Below are 21,610 nucleotides of genomic sequence, written 5' to 3' on the forward strand. Positions count from 1 at the left end.
AATGTGCCTCAGTACAAAAGTAACAATTAATTTATACAGTCATTATATACAAAATTCGTTTGCGAAAACTTGGCACTAAAAAAAACAAATCTCAACCTTAGCTAACTTTACCGCTCTATACTTTCCTTTTGTGACAAAAGGAGTAGAAAGTAAAGAGGGTGGATACCAGGCAATGTATACCATTTTGTGCGGATCCGTCATGTTGTTTGGCTCTCGTCAGTTGTCATTGTAGATGAACATGCAATCATGCTGCTTCAAGAATAGAAAATACACATAAGACCAGGATGCCCAAGTCTGGTCCTCGAGAGCCCCTATCCGTCCTGTTTTAAATGTCCCCCTCCTCCAACACACCTGATCCGAATGATCAGCTCATCAGCAAGCTTTGCAGAAGCCTGATAACAATGGGTGGGTACGCGTCTGCTCAAGGACTACAATTCCTTTTTACTGCCCCGTGGTGTACATTACGTTCAATTTGCTGTTGTTCAAAGAGGATATATTTTTGAAGAACAATATTGCTGCAAGGATGTGCATCAGTGTGCTAGGACAACTTACAAACGAGTCACAACTTGGGAAAAGTCATGTTTCACTGCCTCTTTATTCCCAAATCATGCAACACGACTTCATAAACGTCAGTGCAGGATATTTTATAGTTCTTTTTCACACACACAGTAAAGCAGTAATTAAGTGTTGTCATGATTAAGCCTTGGTGCTGGAAGCCTGTTTACTCTGTTGTAGCTGTTGGATCTTCACGTTCATGACTTCAATCACAGCTGCAAGAAACCCAAAGATGAGAAGTAAAATGTGACATTATTATGGTAAATGACAGAATGAGACCCAACCGAAATCTCAACCAAGTCAAGAAAGTAAACCAAAGGTTGTTCTTAAGCATGTTTACAAGACTCACCTTGTTTCATGGCATGTTTTTCCTGAAGGGCGGGCTGAATTTTCTCTATCTGCTTTGTCAGGAAATCGAGTTTACGTTTGAAGAATGCCTTTGAATCTGTTACATTCTAAAGGAGGCAAATACAAGTTGCACCTTAAGTTTGCAGTTTTAAAATAGACTTTAACTAATAATGAATCATCTGGAACTAATGTAAAGTATATAAAAGCACCTACTTACCATTTCAACATAATATCCTGTTCCCACATCCACTAAAACATGCTCCACGTCATTTAAAGTTCCAGGTACATACATCTAGATCAAGTCATGTCAAGGACAATGCCCCTCAAGAGACAAAATATGAAAACAAATATTATTTTAAAACGTTACAGGAAAATGTAGTCCACTCAGCATCTTCTGGATTTTCATATTAATTCCTTCCAATGTGTATAGTATATAGAGAAAAGTAAAATAGCCGTCAATAACATATTAACAAAACAACAGAAATGCCAGAACCGTTCATGTTGAAAAAGGCGCTCCAGATGACACTTATCTGTGTTCGGCAGAGAAAAAACTCTGAGCAGCAGCAGGCTATAAATCCTATGCATCCAAAGTTATTTACAATGAACAGCACTCAAGGATACAGAACTTGTAAGTGGGACGAGTAATTCTTTGCCTAGAGGAGAGAAATGAGACAGTTTAGCTGCGTGTTTTATCGAACCTTGGTTAAAGTGTAAACATCAAAACTTGTATGTAATGTAATGTAATGTAATGTAAGTGCAATTAACTCATTCACTACCTTGGATCTTTATAAAGTATTTGTCAAATGCAAAAACAAAAATTGAACATGCGGAAAAAGCTTGGTAAGTTAACTCTAAAAGTTATAGTGCATTTTAGGTTCATCCTGAAAGTCCACCCAAAACCGAATATCCCTAATTTTTCTAATACAGTCATGGACGAAATTATTGGCACCCCTAGAATTTTTCCAGAAATTGTTGCAATTACAAATGTTTTTGGTATCAATGTGTTTATGTCTTTGATGTGCATTGGAAGAAAAAAAAAAGCCAAAATATATATATTTTTTACACAGAATGCAAAAAAACTCAATATTTGGTTGCAAACCCTTTGGAAGAAATAAATAATCACTTCCTATAACCATCAACAATTTTCTTGCATCTCTCAGATGGAATTTTGAACCACTCTTCTTTCGCAAAGTGCTCCAGGTCTCTCAGATTTGAAGGGTATCTTGCAACAACAATTTGGTGTTGAATGGGATTTAGAACTGGACTCATCGAGAGCCACTTTAGAACTCTCCAGCGCTTTGTCTCCAATTGTTTCTTGGTGCCATTCGAGGCATGTTTTGGGTCATCGTCCTGCTGGAACAACCATGGCCTCTGACGCAGACCCAGTTTTTGGACACTAAGCCCTACATTGCGGCCCAAAACATTTTGAGAGTCTCCAGATTTCATGACTCCTTGTACTGTTAAGGTACCCAGTGCCATAATTGAACCTCCGCCATGTTTGACTTTAGGCACTGTCTTTTTTTTGTAGGCCTAATTTGTTTTTCTGTAAACGGTACAATGACATGCTTTTCCAAAAATCTCTACCTTAGTCCCGTCTGTCCACAAAATGTTTTCCCAGAAGGATTGAGGCTTACTCAGGTACATGTTTGCAAACTCCAGTCTGGCTTTTTTTGGTCTGCTGCTACAGAGTTTCTTCGCATTCAAATGACGACGTATGGTCCGAGCTGACATTTCTACACCCAGCGTCTGCAAAACAGCTTGAACTTGTGTGGAAAATGACTGAGGTTGTTTATCCACCATTCAAACTAACCTGTATTGCATCCTTTCATCAATTTTTCATTTCCCTCGGGAGATTAGCAACAGTTCCATGGTTTATGAACTTCTTGATTGATCTCTGGAGATGGTCTTGTATACTTGAGATTGTTTATATTTTTCAGCAATTTTGCTTCTGAAGTCCTCCGACACTTGATTTACCCACAGTTCTAAAAAAGTGCCAACAATTTTATCCAGGCCATTTTATGCATTCTGTGTGAAATTGTAAAATTGTGTCAATTGTGTCTTTTTTTCTTAAGCTTTTTTGTCTTTTTCCAATGCACATCAAGGAAATAACCGCATTGATACCAAAAACATTTTAATTGCAGCAATTTCTGGGAGAAATGGTGTACTTTATGGAAAATTTCCAAGGGTGCCAATAATTTTGTCCATGACTGTAAGTGTATGCTCAGTGATGAGTTGGTGACATTATTCCCAGCATTAATTCTAAGTAAACTCAATTACATTTAGAAAAGATGGTGTTGGCCAGAATGTAACTAGATTACAATGCGTTAACGCAAATTTAAAAATATATTCCGCCCACCTTGATTGTTTTTGTTTAAGCAATTCAAATTTTCTTTTGCTTCAACATATTTAGCCTGGACAACTTTGAGCTGGCTTATTGAGGACGTCAGGAACTCAATCTCCTGCAAAACAAACACAAATGTACAACACTGTACAACTGTCTCCCAAGCAAAGTAAACAACACTCTCACATAGACATTTTAATTAATTTGTTAAATGTACAAATATCTGTGAGCCGGCATGCCTTAATGTTTAGCTTCAAATAGTGTGTGTTAACGTTAAGGGAGGTAGGGGTAAAAGAGCGTGAACATGCTACGTAAAGAATATACACAGAAATAAACTATTACGTTTATTCATTTCGATTACCAACAATACAACAACATTATTGGATTATTATTTTTTTTACACGACAATAATATACGAAAGTAGACTTGCCTGGTCTAATTGGCTTTTTAGTCCCTCAAGCTGAGGGAGAGAAAGGTCCGCGAGATTGATCGCCATGTTGGGAGTGTGTCAGTGTGACAATAGTGATTGCTTCCGGTTCAAGGAAGGTGGGTGTTCGTTCAGAGGACGCCCCCCAGAGGACGTTAAAGGACACGCAGCACACGTGGCCTTATATTTGTTTTATTCAATGTTTGCAAATATTGAGCAGAGACACAATTTAGACGGACCTTTGTTTGATTGTCTTAAATTTAAGTTTATCACTTACATAATTTTTTATACGTTTCTGTAACACCTTGATTTTCAGTTTTGATTCCACCAATCTCAGAAAGTAAGAAGACTGGAAAATGATCAGAAATATCTGTATATAATATTCCTGAATTCGTATTATTTTGAATGGAATTTGTCAGTATATTATCAATCAAGAAAGCCGATTTATTTGTCACTTTTGTTGGATAACAATAATTTGCATATCAATTATTCAGAAAATCTTCTGTAGGAGAATGGTTTTCAGCTCTAAAGAGGTTTATATTAAAGTCCCCAAGAATATAACAGGATTTCCCCTCATTTGTTCTAAAGTAATGTTCAAACTATCATTAAAATAATTTATGTCTGTGTTTGGGGGTCTGTATATAACACCTACAATCAAATTGTTTTCCATTATTGTAACACGGAATTTCAGTAAACAGATTCAGCATTGATTTGATCAGATTTAACGGAAAGATTAGGTCTACTCACAAAGGTTATTTTTTTATGTATGTAAACTACGGCACCACCTCCAATTTTATGTTCCCTAACAACATGAATATATATGACATTCCATATAAATCATTAGTTTCCTCTGGAAGCCACGTTTCTGTTAAGGCAACTAGACTGAAAAGTCATGATCTGGTCATAGCTTTTTGGCAAGCTACAAGCATTTAAATGTAATAATGAAAAAATATTTAACTTTGTTGAGATTTGATATACATATTAAATGTATTCTCTTTATGGTACTAGAGACACTGACCTAAATTAGAATTTGTTGAGAGAGAAAAATATACCAGGATCAAAATCTGAATCATAGTAAGTTCCTCTTTTATAAAATAGAGCAAATGGGTTAAATAACATTTTGTCAGTGTCTGATTTTTGAATCATTAGTGTCTTGCAAATAGGAAGGAAAATCATCCTCAAATGTATGAAAAGGAATTACACAATCTTTAAAAATCCACGATGTTCATATTCCGGTTTCATTTTTAGATGTACATTTGATATGAAACCCATTTTTGCAGAGAGTACAGAAAATGCTCAAATTCCTCTTCTTTTTTTTTACACTGCGAACACTGTTCCTCATTCCTCATGTACCGGCAGATATTTGTCCCTTTATGAGTTTTTGCTTTAGATGGATGTAAAGGATAAGAACACTGTACATGCTCAATGGCTTTCCATATTGATTTTTTCCTGGCTCAAAATGAGGCACAAGTGGTATCATCCTGACTGTGATGGGTGACTAATGACACCGGGTATCGGTATCTGCCAATACCCGCCTTATTTTAAGGTATTGGTACTCGTGGCGGTGACCTATCCCATTATCAGCCGCCCTCCTGCAGCCATTTTACAATCAGGAACTAGAAATGAGAAATTAAATGAATACAAAGTTACCATAATATATATCTTTTTTTAAACTATAATCATTCAAAAAATAATCGACTAGTATATATTAAATTGTAAATATAGTTCAGCGTTGTTGTAAAACACTATACTGTGTTTTTATGGCTTTGGCTGGAGCGCACCCTCTGCCTCACAACCAGGAAATGGGCGTGTGTAATGGTTGCTCCACCATGATCTGTTTACTGTTTCTTTTGTTGGACAATGAAAAGAAAGAAAGCAGTTTCTTCTTCGGTTGTTGCTTCAGGTCTTTCCAGTGCACTGCTGTTGACATAGCGCCTCCATAATGGCTCAACACTGCAACCGCAGTTAAAATGCGTTGCTGCCGAGCTCAATCAACACAGCTGGAGTGCTGCGATATCAGAGGCTCAGGCTGGAGGTGGTGAGCAAATTGGGTGGAGGTGGCCGCCTCTGAATTTTGTACACAGGAAAAAAACCTTCATAAATTGCAATGAGGATACAAAAGTGAATTGTACCTCTTCCAATTAGTCTGTCACATCACTGTTATTACAGCATAGATTAACACTACACCATGTACAGTACTGTTATGTATAGTACATTTTTATTTTTCAGGCCAATTAAGTGTGCAATTGAATAATTTCCTGCAAAATACCTCATTTACCTTGGTACAGTGGTTTGGAATCACCTATTTAGATTTGCCATACAAACACCAGACACTGCATGTTATTGTAGCTGTTGCTAATTAGTCGGACTCGACGGGAAAGCTTTAAAATCAGCAAAAAAGTCAGTGAAGGAATATGTACTCAGCCCATCTTTTAAATTTAAAGTCAGAGTTCATGATCAACAAGCTATACACCTTACACGCTATAGTGATTATGAATTCAGATCAAATCAAATATCTGCGTGGGCGCTCCATGGTGATTTTGCAGTCATGACAAATTATATATTAAAAACTTGTCATTTGTTCAGCATGTAAAAGCAAATACTGCAATTATTGGACTAATCATAACTACTCAGCCATCAAGAAAATTCAAGAGAGAATGTTTATTACAAACCTTTGAGTCAAAAGTATTAAAACACTCCAAAAAACTTGAATTAAAACGATTAAAAACAGTTGATAACAGTTAAACATAAATTAAAAAGTAAATTGCAGTTATTTTACAATTAACATCATTTCAAGTGTAATACCCTTGAAATGAAATACCAACTCAGGAAAAAAAAGAAGAAAAAAAAGTATGCGCTGCACAGAAGAGTTCATCCAGTAGCAGCTGACTGGCCTTCACTACTGCAGCTGAATTGGTAATCCATAGACCACAGGTGCGGCTCCTATGAGGTGTTTCAGGTAAGTGGCCTGCCTTGAAGGGCCCATACAATCCAGCAGTGCACTTCCAGACTCTGCTGAGAACCAGGATTCCAGCAAAGCTTTGGTGAAGCGATCAATATCCCGATCCGTTACATTCCACAGGTTTCCTAAAATAAAAGGGCTGTGGAATTCATAAACAGAAACAAAATCAGGTCAAATTTCACAAATTACCTGTCTAACCATCTTGCATAGAATTATACCCCACTGAAACCCTTTGCTCTACAGCAGAATAAACTGTGCACTTGCACCACTTGGACATTTTTTTAACATTCTATGTAAATTGTAATTAAGACAAATTCATATCTCACCAGCCTGCTATGAGGTAACTGAGGATGATGCCTTCTCCCTCCTGATCTCCCCGCACAGCCAGAGCAGCGCTGCTGCAGCCGACCAGCAGAGAGGCGGCTCTCATTGGTCGCATCAAGACCGTGTGGCTGTCAAGAAATCGTGCGCCTGCACCGTGGCCCATATAACTGGAGGGGTCGAAAGGGGTCGAGTACATAAACACAGGACAAAGGAAAACAAGGTTATTTGTATTTAAAAGAAGGTACCACTTAACAAGAGCGTACTGTACTGTGTAAAATCCCTTTGAACTATGCTTATATGCTGGCTTTTTTTTTTTTTTAAATGCAACTATAGAGTATCTTGTGTGTCACAAAACGTACATGTATAGATCCTTCGTTGCAACGGCTTCTTCCAGCTGTCCCGGATTTGGAGCATGTCCACACACACCATCCCAACCCGGTTTGCTTAAATAAAAGACAATAATGAAGTAGGTGAGAAAACCAAAATAGTTTGCCACTGTCCAAATTGTGAGTATTTGTCTCACCTGCTCAACCACTCTTTGAATTGTTCCTTTGAGTTTTTTAAATTGTCATCAGGGTCCAAAAGATAAAATGTATTCTTCATGTCCACACCATGCTTCAGGATAGACTGAGGGTCACTCTGAAGAAGGATAACAATATTGTCCTCATGACTGATCTCACACAGTGCATTGATACAAGTAATGGGATAAATCATACGTCTTTCTGAATGCTCAGTCCAATCAATGACTGCAGAGACGGCATGCGGCTCACAGAGCGGAACCTTAAAATGGACATGCTCTCCCAAGGCAACCTCTGAAGGTACTGTGGAGAAAAGTCAGCTTGGGGTCAATTATGATCCAATTACAGGACAGACTGTAATGTATTGCTCCATGTTACAAATAGTAAAATTTTGTACCTTGTCCAGAATGAGAACCACGTGACCACAAGGCTCCTCTCTGTCTGCAAACTGCAAAACAGCCGATTGGAGAAGCTGCTCACAATCGTCATCCCATTCAGGACAAACTCCGAGAGCAAAGCTTTTCAAGTCTTTTTGGGACAGCATAGGGATTGCAGAAAGAAGAACCTAGACAAAAGTCAAATATTTAACCAGGTGTTTCGTTGCTAACAAAGTTGGAGACAGAAAACGAAAAGCGCACACCTTTAACATCTCGTCACTGGCTGTCACTCCCTTTGCAGACAACGTTTTGCTAAGGTGCTGGGCTTTTGCGGAGAGCTTGGGCTCCAATGAAAGAGGCAGAAGAAGGCTCTTCCAGCATCCCAACAGCTGCTCCATCTCTCTCAGCAATTGCTAAAACATAACATTAACAACAACAACCAGCGCAACATCCTTTATCATCCACATGCATACATAAATACATATACAGTGCTTAGCATAAATGAGTACACCCCAACAGGTTTGTATGAACACCTTTAGTTTCATTTCAGAATCAAGATTTTCTATGGTATAATACACTACAAAATACTCACACAAATGATTGCAAACAAGATTTGTTCATTAGTACACAAAAAAAGTAGTTTTCTTAAATTTATTACTGAACATTTTGCACAAATAAGTAGACACTGAGAGGTCATAGAAAATACTAAATGTAATCATTTTTGTTGTGGGATGCATTACCTATTTAATTTAATTTTACTTTTTGTACTAGTTAATTTGATTAAACTGAAGATTGTGTCATTTATGCATTCTATTAAGCTTACTTTCATGTTGTAAGTTAAGCGCATATTCTGCAGAAAACATTTTGGAAATTGTTATGTTCATTGAGATATTGAATAAAGTGTTTACATTTTTCGAAGGGGGTGTACAATAAATACAGTACTTGTGACATTGCTGCATGGCAAATGCAATTTTAGTGTTTAATATTTGTTTTGAATTTGACCGATTACAACAGTCTCTCTCCAGCAGTGTTCTTGTTCCTTACCTCAACTCGAGAGTCAAGTTCCCTGCGGCCCTCCCACCACAGAGCTTTCTCAGACACGTTATTCAGAGCCTTTTGATCCACCAGAATACTGTCCATCTCCTGGACCAGCCATTTAATAGAGTGCTGTAGAACAAAAGACAGTTGTGCTTACAGAAAAGCATTGCGAGAGCGGTGCTGCAGATTATTATTTTTTCATTATAAAGGGGGAGTCAACTCTAAAAAAAAAAAATCTGTACATTATGTTGTATGTGCCCCATTCTAAACGCAACATTCTTATTAATATCGCATTTGTGGAATATGAGTTAAGCAGCAAATTCCACCCGTATATCCTCGTCAGGGGCTGGTCATTTTCCCACAAGCTGTCGACTGAAAATGAGGTAACAACCAATCACGGCTATGCTTCAGAAAACAAGTGAGCCATGATTGCTGGTCCTTATCTGATGGCTCATCTGTTTTCTGAAGCTGAGCCATGATTGGTTGTTACCTGAGCAACTGTGACGTAATTTTCAGTCGACAGCATTTGGCAAAATGACCGCCCCCCCCCCCCTGGCATGGATAAAAAAAACGGGTAGATTTTGCTGCTTAAATTATATTCCACAAGTGCAATATTATTCAGAATACAGTAGCATGTTTAGTCTAGTGGGGCTGCATATAACAAAGAAACCTTTTGGATTGACTTACCCTTTAATGAGTACTACATGAACTGTATGGCTAACAATCAGTACATGCAGATGTTTTCCTGAGCCCACTGATGATTGTAACTAGTCAAATGTTTCCAATAGGATTAACCCCCCTCCACACCCCTCTTTTTTCTTTTCTTTTTTTTAAATGTACAATCCCCATGCTCTTTGCCATCTTAGATGGCCATCTTGTCATGCTTACCGGCTCTGTGGAAGTGGGAATGTGTACAGTCACAGGAGCCGATCCCTTTTCGAGACGAGACAGTAGGATGCCTTTACCCATTTCCCGAGCTGTTATTCCAGGCACTGACATCATACACACAGTCACACCTGTGGCAGAGAGAAAGAAGCATGTGGAAATATTCTGCTTTTGCCCTCACAGTCATCAATGAAAGTAAATCTTAACAACATTGCATAAGTTACCTGGGGGGAGGTGTTGCATTTGTTGCATAAACTCTTGGCAGTGGCTTTGAGGGAAGGCTGAACAATCAGCTGTCGGAAAGGAAAATATGTTTTCCAACTGAGACAACCTCTGTTCTGTAATAGCAATGGGACTAGACTCATCGAGAGTTAGGTTGTCCATTTGATCTGCTAGCCCACTGGATGTTTTCTTCAGCTTTCTATTAAAAACACACAACAAATGACCAATAAAAAAAAATAAAAAAACACTAGCATACAATCATCAGATGTTGACATCACAATACTGAGAATAAATACACTTACTTCAGACAGTTGGCTAGGTATCTGATGGTGCGATGTCTGCTTGTGATGCCCAAAGACTGGGAATGAAGCATTGCAGTAGCTAAAGGATCCTGCTGTCCCACCGACAGTGCCAGAAAGGCACAGAGGTTTGGAAAAATAGTGGGATGGGGGAAGTGCTGAAGGGTCAGCCAAGCTGAGCAGAGTAACGCGTTTATATCTTCAAATGAAAGATTGTCTGCAAAACAGAACAACCGATCAGATGGGAAAAACACTTGTTACATGAACACTATAAACAAGAATCAAATGTATGTCCAAAGGTAATTGAGACACCAGAAGAACATACAGGAGGGTTTCAGGAGTTGGATTAAACTGAAATCTGAATTGTTAACATTTTGGCAATGCATGCTTCATAATTAGTTGCAAGCAGTCCCAGGTGAGTGGAATCACTTGAAGCTGGAGATGGGTCCAGTGGATGTAATGAAGTGTATGGATTTCCAAATAATTCTTGTGATTGATATAATAATAACTGTACAGTACTAACCCTGCAGCACACTGAACACAATTAGAAGAAACAAATTAATACATTGATGCATGTTACTATAAAGAGCAGGCAAACAGTTTTTCATTAAAATACATGTTTAAAATGAACTCCAACGCTAAGCTAAACATACAGTAAAAATATTTTTCATTTTGCCTAATGATTGTATTGTAATCCAACTGCTTTTATCATAGTTGTATTTCAGGAAACAAAATATTAATATCTGTGCAATCTCACCCGGTATGGGGTCCGGACAAGGATGATGGGTTTGAGGGCCTCTTACTTGATGTCCACGCTTCTTATTAAACAAGTCTTTACTCTCCAAATCACAACACAAAACCCTCCGCACCACTTCAACAAAATTGTCTTGACAGATGAAAAGAGAGATTAAAAAAAGTTAAAAAGTAAGGGTTGATTGCTCACATAACTGTCTGTTGCTGTTGAATCAAAATAAGTCATTTTCAGAGGAAATCTGTCCTTATTGCCAATATCATGTCATCAGCTGAGTTTAGCTGATACTACTACATTCATTAGGGATGTAAAGATAACAGTAATATCGCAATATTAAAACTGCCACAACATCGTCTTCACATCACGATATTAAAGTAGCACATCTGTTAAAAAAAGGCAAAGGGTGTATGTATTTCATTTGTGCAGTTCTCGCATCCCCTGGTGGTTAGTTTATTAGTGAAATTTTAATTAGGGATGTTTTGGCCAGTTTTCACTCCTATAAATCAGCCATACCAGCAAATATTTTTTTAACACTGTCAAAAAAAACATTACTTTTGGCCTTTCGTTATTTTTATCGCATCGTGCTGTGTGGATATCGTTACATCCCCAGTATTTATTACAATCAATTATCCAGCAGTTTAGTTCAACATCTGTTTTTACCTGAAGTGGCATAGTCTTTTGTCTCAGTGTCTGACGCCCTTAAATACTCAATGCTCAGGTCTAGAATTTCATCAGTTTCTTCTTCAATGGCCCTCATTTTGTCTGGCTCGTCCTCTAACTCCTTGCCGGACACCTTTCTGGATCTTCCACGTCTTAAGGAATTTCGACACATCAATGTTTCGTCTTCTGATGAGGTGTCTTGAAATAGTGCACAGCTTTTCTTCCTAGCCTGTCGTATTGGTCGGATCTTCTCAGCAGGGGTAGCTGAGGCAGCTTTACCTTTGCCAGCAGCTTTTCTTGTGGTGGTTTTCTTTTTGGACACATTTTCAATCAGTTCTTCCTGAGCAATGTTCTCTGCATCACTCTCATCACTAAACTCCAGCTGTATCAAGACAGTTCAAAATATTAGAACATAAACAATACACCCAATTCTTACTTAATTTATTCATTGGATTTGATGCCCACCTTGAAACGAGATTTCTTAGTGCGTCTTGGAGCGGCAGGTACAGGTTTAACTTTGTCTCGAGTGGGCAGGGACTCGTCAAACACCTGAAACTGCAGTTTGGAGGCAGTTTTCAGTGCCTTTTGTACTGTGGCCGGCGATTTTGCTTTCTGAACTGGAGTAAAGGCCAACGTGGGCACCACTGTGTTGAAGTCAAAAGCGCAAAGCTCCCTTTCAGACTTGGACTTAATCACTGGAGTCTTGGGAAAAGGAGTCATGGGAATCATAATTGGCGTAATGGGACCCTGACACTTCGCTTTGGCTGTGGAGCTTGGGACTTGGATCTTTGGCTTGACGGCCTTGACCTTTGTCGGCTTCTTTTTTTCAGACATGGACAAACCTTTAGACTCCTTGAGTGAAGACTGATGCGATTTCAGAACTTTCAATCGCTTTGGTGCCTTCCAAGTCCACACATTTGAGAAAAGTTCCTCTAGCCTGCAATCTTTTTCCGTAGACAAGGTAACCAATGACACAATGGCTTTGGTTGCCATGAGACCAGCTTCCACAGCTTTTAGTTCCGGCGTGTGCAGCGAATCAACAAAGGCTAAACCAGCTTCAAGTACTTTCCATATGTTGCTGATCTTACTGTGGTTGGGTTCAAGACCAGAAACAGCCATGTGAAGGTACACACGGCCCACCACATCATGCATAAGAGAAGACTTAGGGGGCACGTTTGCGGGGCTACACAGTGGGATAAATTCAGCCAATTTAGCCTCAAGTTTGGTAGTGATCGTTTTACAACGAGCTAATGTGGCCCAGTGAAGTTTAAAACCCTCTTTGGCTTCAGAATGATCCAGCTGGAGAATCATATCTGCCTGTGCAGCTGCCCAACGCGCGGTGACCCGGCCCAGGAGGGGCTCTGAGCAGCAAAGGCACTGGCAGCTTGTTTTGTGTGCGAGGCATGAGAGCCAACAACGAGGTTTGGCCTTGAGAGGAGGAGAGCTACTTTCATCCCTCACAATTGGTTCCCTGACAGTCCACCTTGTACTCAGGATGTCCTTCAGGTCGTCCTCCATTACAGGCAATGGAGAACGAGATTTCTGTACTGGACGACCTTTTCTAGGTTTGATTTTAACCTCAGATTTAGACTTTGCATCTGAAAAATCTGAACAGACATAAAGCTGATTAGAGAAAAAAACATCAACCAACCAAGAAAAGGCATAAGAGAAGTCATAATTAAGACGGCTAATTCAAAATCATTAGAAGTATCTACCAATTTGTGCAAACCTGTGTACAGTTCCAGAAGGTTCCTGACTTTGTCTAAATCAAATCCACTTTCTTCTACCTCCCCCTGTATTAGTTCCAACTCAGCTTTCACAACCAACAGCTCAGCACACCTAAGAGAATCAAAATAAGGATTATAGTTATGGAAGATTGAACACAGTAAGTAGCTCATAAACATAACCCGTCATTGAACTAAAAAGGATAATTCTGAATTGAGATGAAGTGCACTTGGTTCAAGATCCGCAAATATATACTTCTGCTGTTTTCTCGCAAAACATTCAACAATACCGGTATTAAGGGCAAGCACTTACTGGCTCAGTGCTTGCAACTTGGTGGCCAGCTTCAAGGCTTCTCGACACTGCAGTCTTGCATCATTGATGGCACCACAGCTTGTTCTCAGCACAATCACTTTCATTGAGCAGCTCAACAGTTCCGACAGCAGCCGCCATTTGAACACAAGATTATTTCCTGTCATAGACGACAATGCCACTAAGTCCAAAACTATTAAATGTTTACATTGATTACCCCTGTTATACGACATACCTGTGTCAATGAAGCGCACATCTGAGCCATTTCCATGATTCCCATAGAAACCTCTCCCCACAAAAGTGACCAGCAGACTGCTGAGAAGATTCAGACTTTCATACAAGGCAGTATCTGGGCTTTTGAACCCTGAAATAAAACAAACAAACAAAAACAATAAAATTTAAAAAACATAAATCAATCTTGTTAAAAGGTGAGGTGTTTGGCGCTACAGTACATGATACCATGATGCAGAAAGCAAAAAGTTAGCTGGTTGTGTGTGCTTTGTGATATCCCACCATGCTGCGTAATGCGGCTCCGCTGGGTTTGAGGCAGGGAAGTTGTGTCCAAACTGAGGTAGGAGCTACAAGTCTGGAGCGCTTGAGCTCGCAACATATACCAGCCCTTAGAACGTTTCTGATCATTGGCCTCTTTAAGCACATCACACAGATAAGAAACCCCACAATCCACCTGTGAAAGAGGAAACACCGTAAAAACAAAAAAGCTCTCATAGCTCTAAATTCAGAATACAAGAACTACGGCTGGACACAAGTTACTTACCTGTCCAATTCTGTAACAGCATTGAGATTTCAGCAAAATGATGAACAGGGAGAGAGGGGATGGTCCCTCAATGTTTGTATCATTGGTGATCATTTTTTCTGCTCGTTCAGTCACAGTCTGAAAACGTCATTATTTAGGAAGACATTTCTGATCAAAATAAGTTTGATGTATAACGTGTGTCTTATAAGCATCATTATCAGAAAATTGCATTACCAAAGCCAGTTCAGGGGAGCCCATTTCTAAGAGGAGGCTAGCTGACTGACAGAGGGAATGTGCACATCCTTGAGTGTCGCCAAGTTGGCGGGAAACTTCAATAGCAAGTTGATATGCTTCCAAAGCTTTAAGAGGCTAAATTGGAGAAATACATAAATAGAAATACAGTGATTTCAAATTAAGAAATAAAAGCAACCAGATTAGATTGCAGAAAAGTCAATCGGACTAACTCAACTTTATTTATAAAGCACTTTAAAACAACCATTGCTGCATACAAAGTGCTGTATGTGGAATAGAAATCAAGGTCAAGTGGGTACATTTTCTTTGGAATGGGCGGCGAAAATCACTGTTTAGTTACCTTTCCCATTAGTTTCAAGAGAGATGCAGTCATCACAATAGAGTTATACGTCTGTTTAGGATTCCTCACGGAAGGGAAAACTGGAGCATGCAGAAGAGCAGCCCACACAGCCAGTGCACTTTCCAAAGATTGGCACAACTCTTTGTGGAACAAAAAAATGTCACAACAACAGTAGGAATGATAAGAATCAAATTGTATGTATTACAAAAGGGAGGAACAAATTCAAATTCAAATACACTACATTTAAAAATAGGGTACATACTGTTCTGTACAGCCAAGCTGAATTTTAGACCATCATATACCAGGACGTTGTCCTCATTCTTCTGCTTGTCTTCATAATCAAAATCATTAATCACTACAGGATCTACACATTGAGACTGCTTACGCATCTCTCGAAGCTTCACGTCCCTTTCAATTGCCTAGCAAGAGAGACAAAGAATAAACACAATTTAAACAACACTTAGCAGACCGGAGGACTTCTTTCCAGCTAACTGATGAACCGTTTTCTTGGTCATTTTTCGCACCAAACAAGTAAAACATTAACATAAATCTTATAGTCTGCAATGAAAAAGGGTTGAATGTGTCAATGGATATTAAATACTATGCAACATTTCATTTTCAAGAGCTGTTCACAATACATAAGATTTGTTATGATGTTTTGTGATCCATTAAGCAGTTATAGTCATCAATTTGGTTTAACTTTTTTTTTCTCTTGCCGGCTACATTTCGCAGCATAAAGTTTATATGTGAAAATCTGTTATTTAATTTAAATTGCTTAGCATAAGTATCAACACCAAATCTATACTTTCTTTGTTTGAGAAAGCACAACACAAAGTTTTAAAACTTAATAACTGTGACCGTCCAAATCCACCAATGCGTACCTCCTGAAGATTCTTCTCAAGAGTGCAGATAAAAAGCCAAAGTAGAGCATGGGCCTTGTCGTCCTTCAGTCGGTGTGTGTTTTCAGGAGTCTCTGGTTCCTCTTCCAAGAGCCGTAAAGCTTCATGGGTAAAATCAACAGCCGTACTGTAAAGTTACAGAGAAACACATGAGCATGCAAAATAAAATCAATATATATTTTAAAAGAATCCACAATCGCAGACTTCATTAAATTTTGTGCTTTTTAGCTATCTCAGCTCTTTAACTGTATGTAGAAATTGAACAGAAGAAGCTCTTACCAATCGGTGTGTACACTGAAGTCCTGAAAACAAACAACATGGGCCATTTCGCAAAGGTAGACAGCACGCAGGTGGGTGTGGGAGCTTTCCTCATGACAGATGTCCAGCAGATCACAAAGAGTATTGTAACGTTCCTGGGAGGTGTCGCCTGCCTCCCCCTTGTAGAGACGCAACTCCTCATCCAAAAGGCAAAGCATTATTCTTTCATCCGGAATGTCAGGACCAAAACCATCACGTATAGTCCTACGAGATCACAATCAACATTGTCAATATTATGAAACGATGCTGAAAAGTTTTAAAGGGTAAGTCAACACTCATTTTTTTTTTTTTATATAATATGTTCTATGCAGCCCTACTTGTCAAAACATGGTATTCTGATTAATATTACATTTGTAGAATATGAGTTAAGCAGCAGATTCCCGCCATTTTTATCCATCTTAGGGAGCAGCCATTTTGCCACTTGATGTCGACTGAAGATGTTGCTCCGGTCTCAGGTAACAACCAACAGGTAAGCTCTGATTGGTTGTTGCCCGAGCCCTGAGCAACATTGATGTCATCTTCAGTCGACAGCAAGTGGCAAAATGGCCGCCCTCTGAAGTGGATAAAAATGGCAGGATTTTGCTTCATAACTCATATTCCACAAATGTAATATTAATCAGAATGTCATGTTTAGACTAGTGAGGTCACATATAACATATTATTATCAATAAATGTTTAAGGTTGACTTCCACTTTAACTATTAGAAGTGGTGCAAACCTGAGTCGGATGTCTGATTCAGAGCTACGTGCACCATCGATTTTGGTTTTCACCCACAAAGAGATTGGCTCCGTCATATGCAGAGCCATTTTATTCCCCAAGGCCTTCAGCCACAGGATGACCCAGTCTAGCGCTCGTTCCAGGTGCCCTGCTCGCTGGGACGCCTGCACAGCTAGCATGAAGGGTCGGTTCAACTGCGGAGAGTCAAAGTAATTCATTTCTATACAGTATATTATTAGCATAATTTAATTTGAGGGTCAGCACAATAAAAAGATTACCCTATCAACCGAGAGTGAAGCAGGACAGTTCTTGCTTATATCATGACACAGGATCTCAAGGAGTGTGAAAGCCTGGTCATACAGACGACGATTGTACAAGCCACAGGCAAAGTTGTTCACCACAATCACTACACATGAGTAAGAGCAGCAAAATAATATGTGTAAATATATTGTGCGTTTCAAAATTATTATAATTTTTTCTAAATGCTACTTCTAACCACCTGCATTGATAAGGTCTTCGTCTGACATTTTGCGCATTTCAGTCAACATGTGTCCAGCTGTGGCTTGGCAGTAGAGCAGCACTCTGGACAGAGTGTCACTGTCCTCCAGCTAGCAAAGGCAATGAGAGACGATGCTTGAACTTTGGCAACATTGTTTCAATCTTATTTAAATATCAATATGAAGAAAGAAGTTCTTCACCTTTGATTTGAGCAAGCTGTTTTCGGCAAATGTAAAGCCTTGGTAAAAACTGGTGCAAAGGGTCTCTTGCAGTCTGCTGGACTCACTTTTTAATACTGAGCTCTGAAAGTATAAACAAACAAATACATAAATAATTCCTCAAAACAACAGATACACAGTACAGTGATGACTTGATAGTTTTTAATTTGTTCCGTGGCCACACTCTTAATGCATCTCAAATCATCTTTCCCCATTGAAATTAATGGAAAGGCCATTAACCCATTCCAACATGCCGTCAAAAATAAACCAACACAAGGCTCAAAATGTATTTTTTCGCAGTTTTGGGAATCACTGACTGAGAAGCAATTTCCTAATTTTGAGGGACTTGAAGCGAGGGCTTTATTAACTCTAACTGAATCACTATCACTCCCAGCTATTTTTACTGAAGCAACCCCCTTCGCTCCCGGCTGTTTTACTGGATTTTGACTAATTTTGTAAGGCCCACAGAATAGTGTGTTCTATTGCTATAAAAAACATGGAACCTACCAAAAGAAAGATTAGTCTTTTCTTTCATCAGGAAAAATCTGTTTCCGTTTTGCAGCAATTAGCATTAGAATATAGCTAAGATGAATCATTATTCAGAAATCTTTTTTAAACTTACTTCTTTCTGTCCCCTTTCATTTCTTTTACTTTACTTTGAATTTCAATATTGCTTTATATTGTCTTTTTTCTTTTACAAATGAATGAAATTAATTGAATTAAAAACTGTAGGGGAAAACAGCTTGTTAGCAACATGGCCCTGGTTGATCTCATATACTCGGTTGCCACCCGCAGTCCGTTTTTGTAATAACGACTATTGATTCAACCGTTCTCTGCAGTCCAGAGGCTGCATCAAAGCCTTTTGTGTGCGCTAGCATAAAAAAACATAACAACTTATATAAATGTGTTTTTGGGACACTGGTAATATTTGAAATATTAAGAAATTCTCATTGGAAAAAAAATCATTGCATTTCCTGGTTATTAGGAACACAAAAAAAAATAAATAAATAAATATATATATATATATATATATATATATATATTTTTTTTTTTTAAATAACAAAAATTTTAATTTTAATGAAACTGTGCTTAACGGCATTGCAGGCCAAACTGTGACAAAATAGGTTTTGGGTACAAGTCATGTGGAATCTTTTTGGGGAATATTTGTCGGCAATTTCAAAATTGAACATGAAGCAAGGTCAATTGGCTAAAAACAATAAATAGGCAAAACTAATTATTATAAAATATATCCACTTTGACCACTGGGTCAAGATTCAAACACCATCAGGTATCCTACTTGTGGTAAACTGCAAAACATGGATTACTTGCCTTGAGAAAGATTATTTCTCGCACTTCCATCTGCTCTAACCCTGTGAGTCCAGACATCAACCTCTGACCTCCAACCCCACAAAAATTATTTTTGTGCATAACATACTGTTTGTACACCGTATGTATAAGATAAGGTTTAATGGCTAATCAACAGCTCCTATTTTGAAAACTTAAGTCTGGTCACTCGTATCTCCAGGCACCAATGTATAAACAATCACGACTGTACACTATTCAAAGAGCTTGGCCCAAAACCATTGTTTGATTTTATTTTGCGTTTGATAGGCATGATTGTCAAGTTCTTCCCTAACAAAATTAAAAAAAATCCCCCCCAAGAAATAGTTACATGTGACAAACCATTAATTCTTCCACAATACTTGATATTTAATCTGATATACGTGTTAGATTGAAGTGCCCTTGAACAGAGTTAACAATAGAAAAAAAAGTCAATATTTAAAGAGTACCAACCTTCAGGATTCTTGTGATCAGGTCTTGGTGCACCTCAAGAAAAGAAAACCAGGCCAGCAGCACAGGACCACTCATTCCCTTCTTATGGCAATTTTCCACAACCCACACCATCAGTCGACATCCTTCCAGGACAGAATGACCTTCACGTTCACCCAACTCAGGGGGGAGAGATCTCAAGGCCCTGGCAGATTTTCTCAAAGGCTCATCACTGCACTCATCAGGTGTCGCCATAGAGTGGATTTTAACGGCCCATGTCCCGAGCTTCAGAGCTGCAGCCTGACAGTCAGCATTGTTCTTCACCTTCACCTCAATTTCATTCAGAAAGATGGAGGCCAGACCATGATATCCAGCTTTACATAGCATCTTGATTATAACAAGCGCCATTTCAAGAAGCGTGTATACACTTGATGTATCAATAGATGGCGTAGATCCATCACTCTTGCAGCCTTGACTATCACTCCAACATCTGGAGAAAAGAGCGTGCATTTCGTGGAGAACAAATGAAGCATCCGCTTCACTCACTGCTTCACAACTTTTTTCAAATTCACAGGTCACACGCTCTATGTATATAGGAGCTTTGGAAATAACAGCAGTTTCTTTGTCCATCAACAGAAGGAAGTTGAGTGCTTGAAGCTGGAAACTTAGTTTGTCTTTGGGATTGAGGACCTTCTGATCCGTGGTAGCATTGAGCCCGTTCCACAAAACGGAGAAGCAATTCCGCAAAAGAACATAAGAGTGCTCACCCTAAAGACAATATGCAATAATGAGTGTTAAGAGTACGCGTAATAGAAATTGAAATAAATAAAACAAGATCACAGTACAAACCTGCTGCGTTGAGGCCAGCCTGGTATAAAGCAATGCCGCAACACGGCTGCAGAGACTGTGGACTTGCAGAGAGCTTAGCTTCTTGACTATATGGAAAATGATCTTTTCCATGTATAGCGGACTGTTTTGGCTGAGAGTATAGACGTCATAGCTATGAATGGCAAGCTCCACAAGTTGTACCAACTGGTTTATGTGATCAAACTGCAGTGATCCAAGTCCAAGTTGATGGTTACAGGCCCTGATGACCCTGTCACACAGTGTGCCACCATAAGATGGGACACGCTTGACAAGGCTCTGCAAAATGTAAAACAAAGGGTTTCGATTTTTCAAGTAAAATTCAAAGAGCTTTTCAAATTTTGAGTATTCTTTGATCTCAAAAGGTACATCGACATGTTCAATATTCACATTCACTCTGAATAGTGTTGTAAAATAATGAAGCTGTTTTCTCACAACAAATGAATGCAAACGTTTGTCTACGTTTGTATATTCATTTGTGCAGCAACCTTGGTTCAGTTATTTACTCGTCCACCGACTTTAAACGGTGGCACTAATTAGCTTATAAAGTTTCTAATGCAAACCTCGAGCTCTTGACATAACAGCAGCGCCTCGCTGAATGAAGCTGTCCGCACAATAAACTCGTCGACTTTCAAAGACTTCATGACGTCTGTAGATAGCTGGAGAAAAACACGTTAACCACCTTGCAACAAATTTGTAGTGAGACACTTTAGCTAACGACCAGACACCGAAGTAACAGGAGTCTGCGTAACTGACTAACGCTGCGAAGAGAGCTAGCAACTTACTTCGACTGGAAATCCTTGTCAATAATACAAATTTTTACATTAGATAAATGATAATTCGTTGTACGTAGTCACACAAATAAGCAACGGAACAATGGCTTCAAACAGCTGCGTGAAAGGGAGTGAAATGGACATGTTCCACAGTTCCACCCCGCACTATGTTTGAAAAGTGTTTGCTAACCAATCACAAAGTGAATCCGCTTTTTCCCGGAAGTGCAAGGTATCATGGGTATTGTCGTTTTCCTTCCCAGTACGCAGTACACACATATTATATTACTTAGTCTTTATGTGGCATTTTTTTCCTTCCTTTTTTATGTATGTAGCCTATGTATGCGTGAAGCCAGCGGCGGCCATCTTACATTGCCACTCACTAAAAGGCCACCTTGAATACATTGATGTCTATGTGTGTCGTTTTCAAGTTATTTTCTGCCTCTAAGGAGAAAATTCCACTGTGAAT

At 39.0% G+C, this 21,610-nt stretch overlaps 2 protein-coding genes across 2 annotated transcripts; both read right to left on the bottom strand.

Annotated features, from left to right (window-relative positions):
* Positions 1 to 576: 576 nt before the first annotated feature.
* On the bottom strand, positions 577 to 3,752 carry pfdn5 (prefoldin 5). Its single transcript, XM_086087157.1, has 6 exons — positions 3,675 to 3,752; positions 3,260 to 3,362; positions 1,525 to 1,556; positions 1,121 to 1,195; positions 905 to 1,010; positions 577 to 770 (listed from the first exon to the last, which is right to left on the bottom strand). Exons 1-6 carry the CDS (start codon positions 3,738 to 3,740, stop codon positions 697 to 699), a joined length of 456 nt encoding a protein of 151 aa, XP_085943283.1. The 5' UTR covers positions 3,741 to 3,752; the 3' UTR covers positions 577 to 696.
* A 2,561-nt stretch (positions 3,753 to 6,313) lies between these two features.
* On the bottom strand, positions 6,314 to 21,315 carry espl1 (extra spindle pole bodies like 1, separase). Its single transcript, XM_086087951.1, has 32 exons — positions 21,157 to 21,315; positions 20,935 to 21,030; positions 20,357 to 20,650; positions 19,532 to 20,275; positions 17,720 to 17,821; positions 17,521 to 17,629; positions 17,300 to 17,427; positions 17,022 to 17,215; positions 16,266 to 16,508; positions 15,969 to 16,113; positions 15,350 to 15,506; positions 15,088 to 15,227; positions 14,730 to 14,864; positions 14,517 to 14,633; positions 14,255 to 14,426; positions 13,977 to 14,105; positions 13,745 to 13,901; positions 13,437 to 13,546; positions 12,173 to 13,314; positions 11,708 to 12,089; positions 11,054 to 11,182; positions 10,300 to 10,513; positions 10,000 to 10,196; positions 9,779 to 9,906; positions 8,897 to 9,019; positions 8,116 to 8,265; positions 7,873 to 8,040; positions 7,674 to 7,778; positions 7,481 to 7,596; positions 7,317 to 7,400; positions 6,960 to 7,124; positions 6,314 to 6,772 (listed from the first exon to the last, which is right to left on the bottom strand). The coding sequence occupies exons 2-32, from the start codon at positions 21,013 to 21,015 to the stop codon at positions 6,571 to 6,573; spliced, it is 6,462 nt and encodes a 2,153-aa protein (XP_085944077.1). The 5' UTR covers positions 21,016 to 21,030; positions 21,157 to 21,315; the 3' UTR covers positions 6,314 to 6,570.
* Between the last annotated feature and the right edge of the window lie 295 nt (positions 21,316 to 21,610).

Source organism: Leptonotus elevatus, chromosome 10 (assembly GCF_054856555.1).
Source record: "Leptonotus elevatus isolate MCC_2025b chromosome 10, RoL_Lele_1.0, whole genome shotgun sequence".
In the NCBI taxonomy this organism is placed as follows: domain Eukaryota; kingdom Metazoa; phylum Chordata; class Actinopteri; order Syngnathiformes; family Syngnathidae; genus Leptonotus; species Leptonotus elevatus.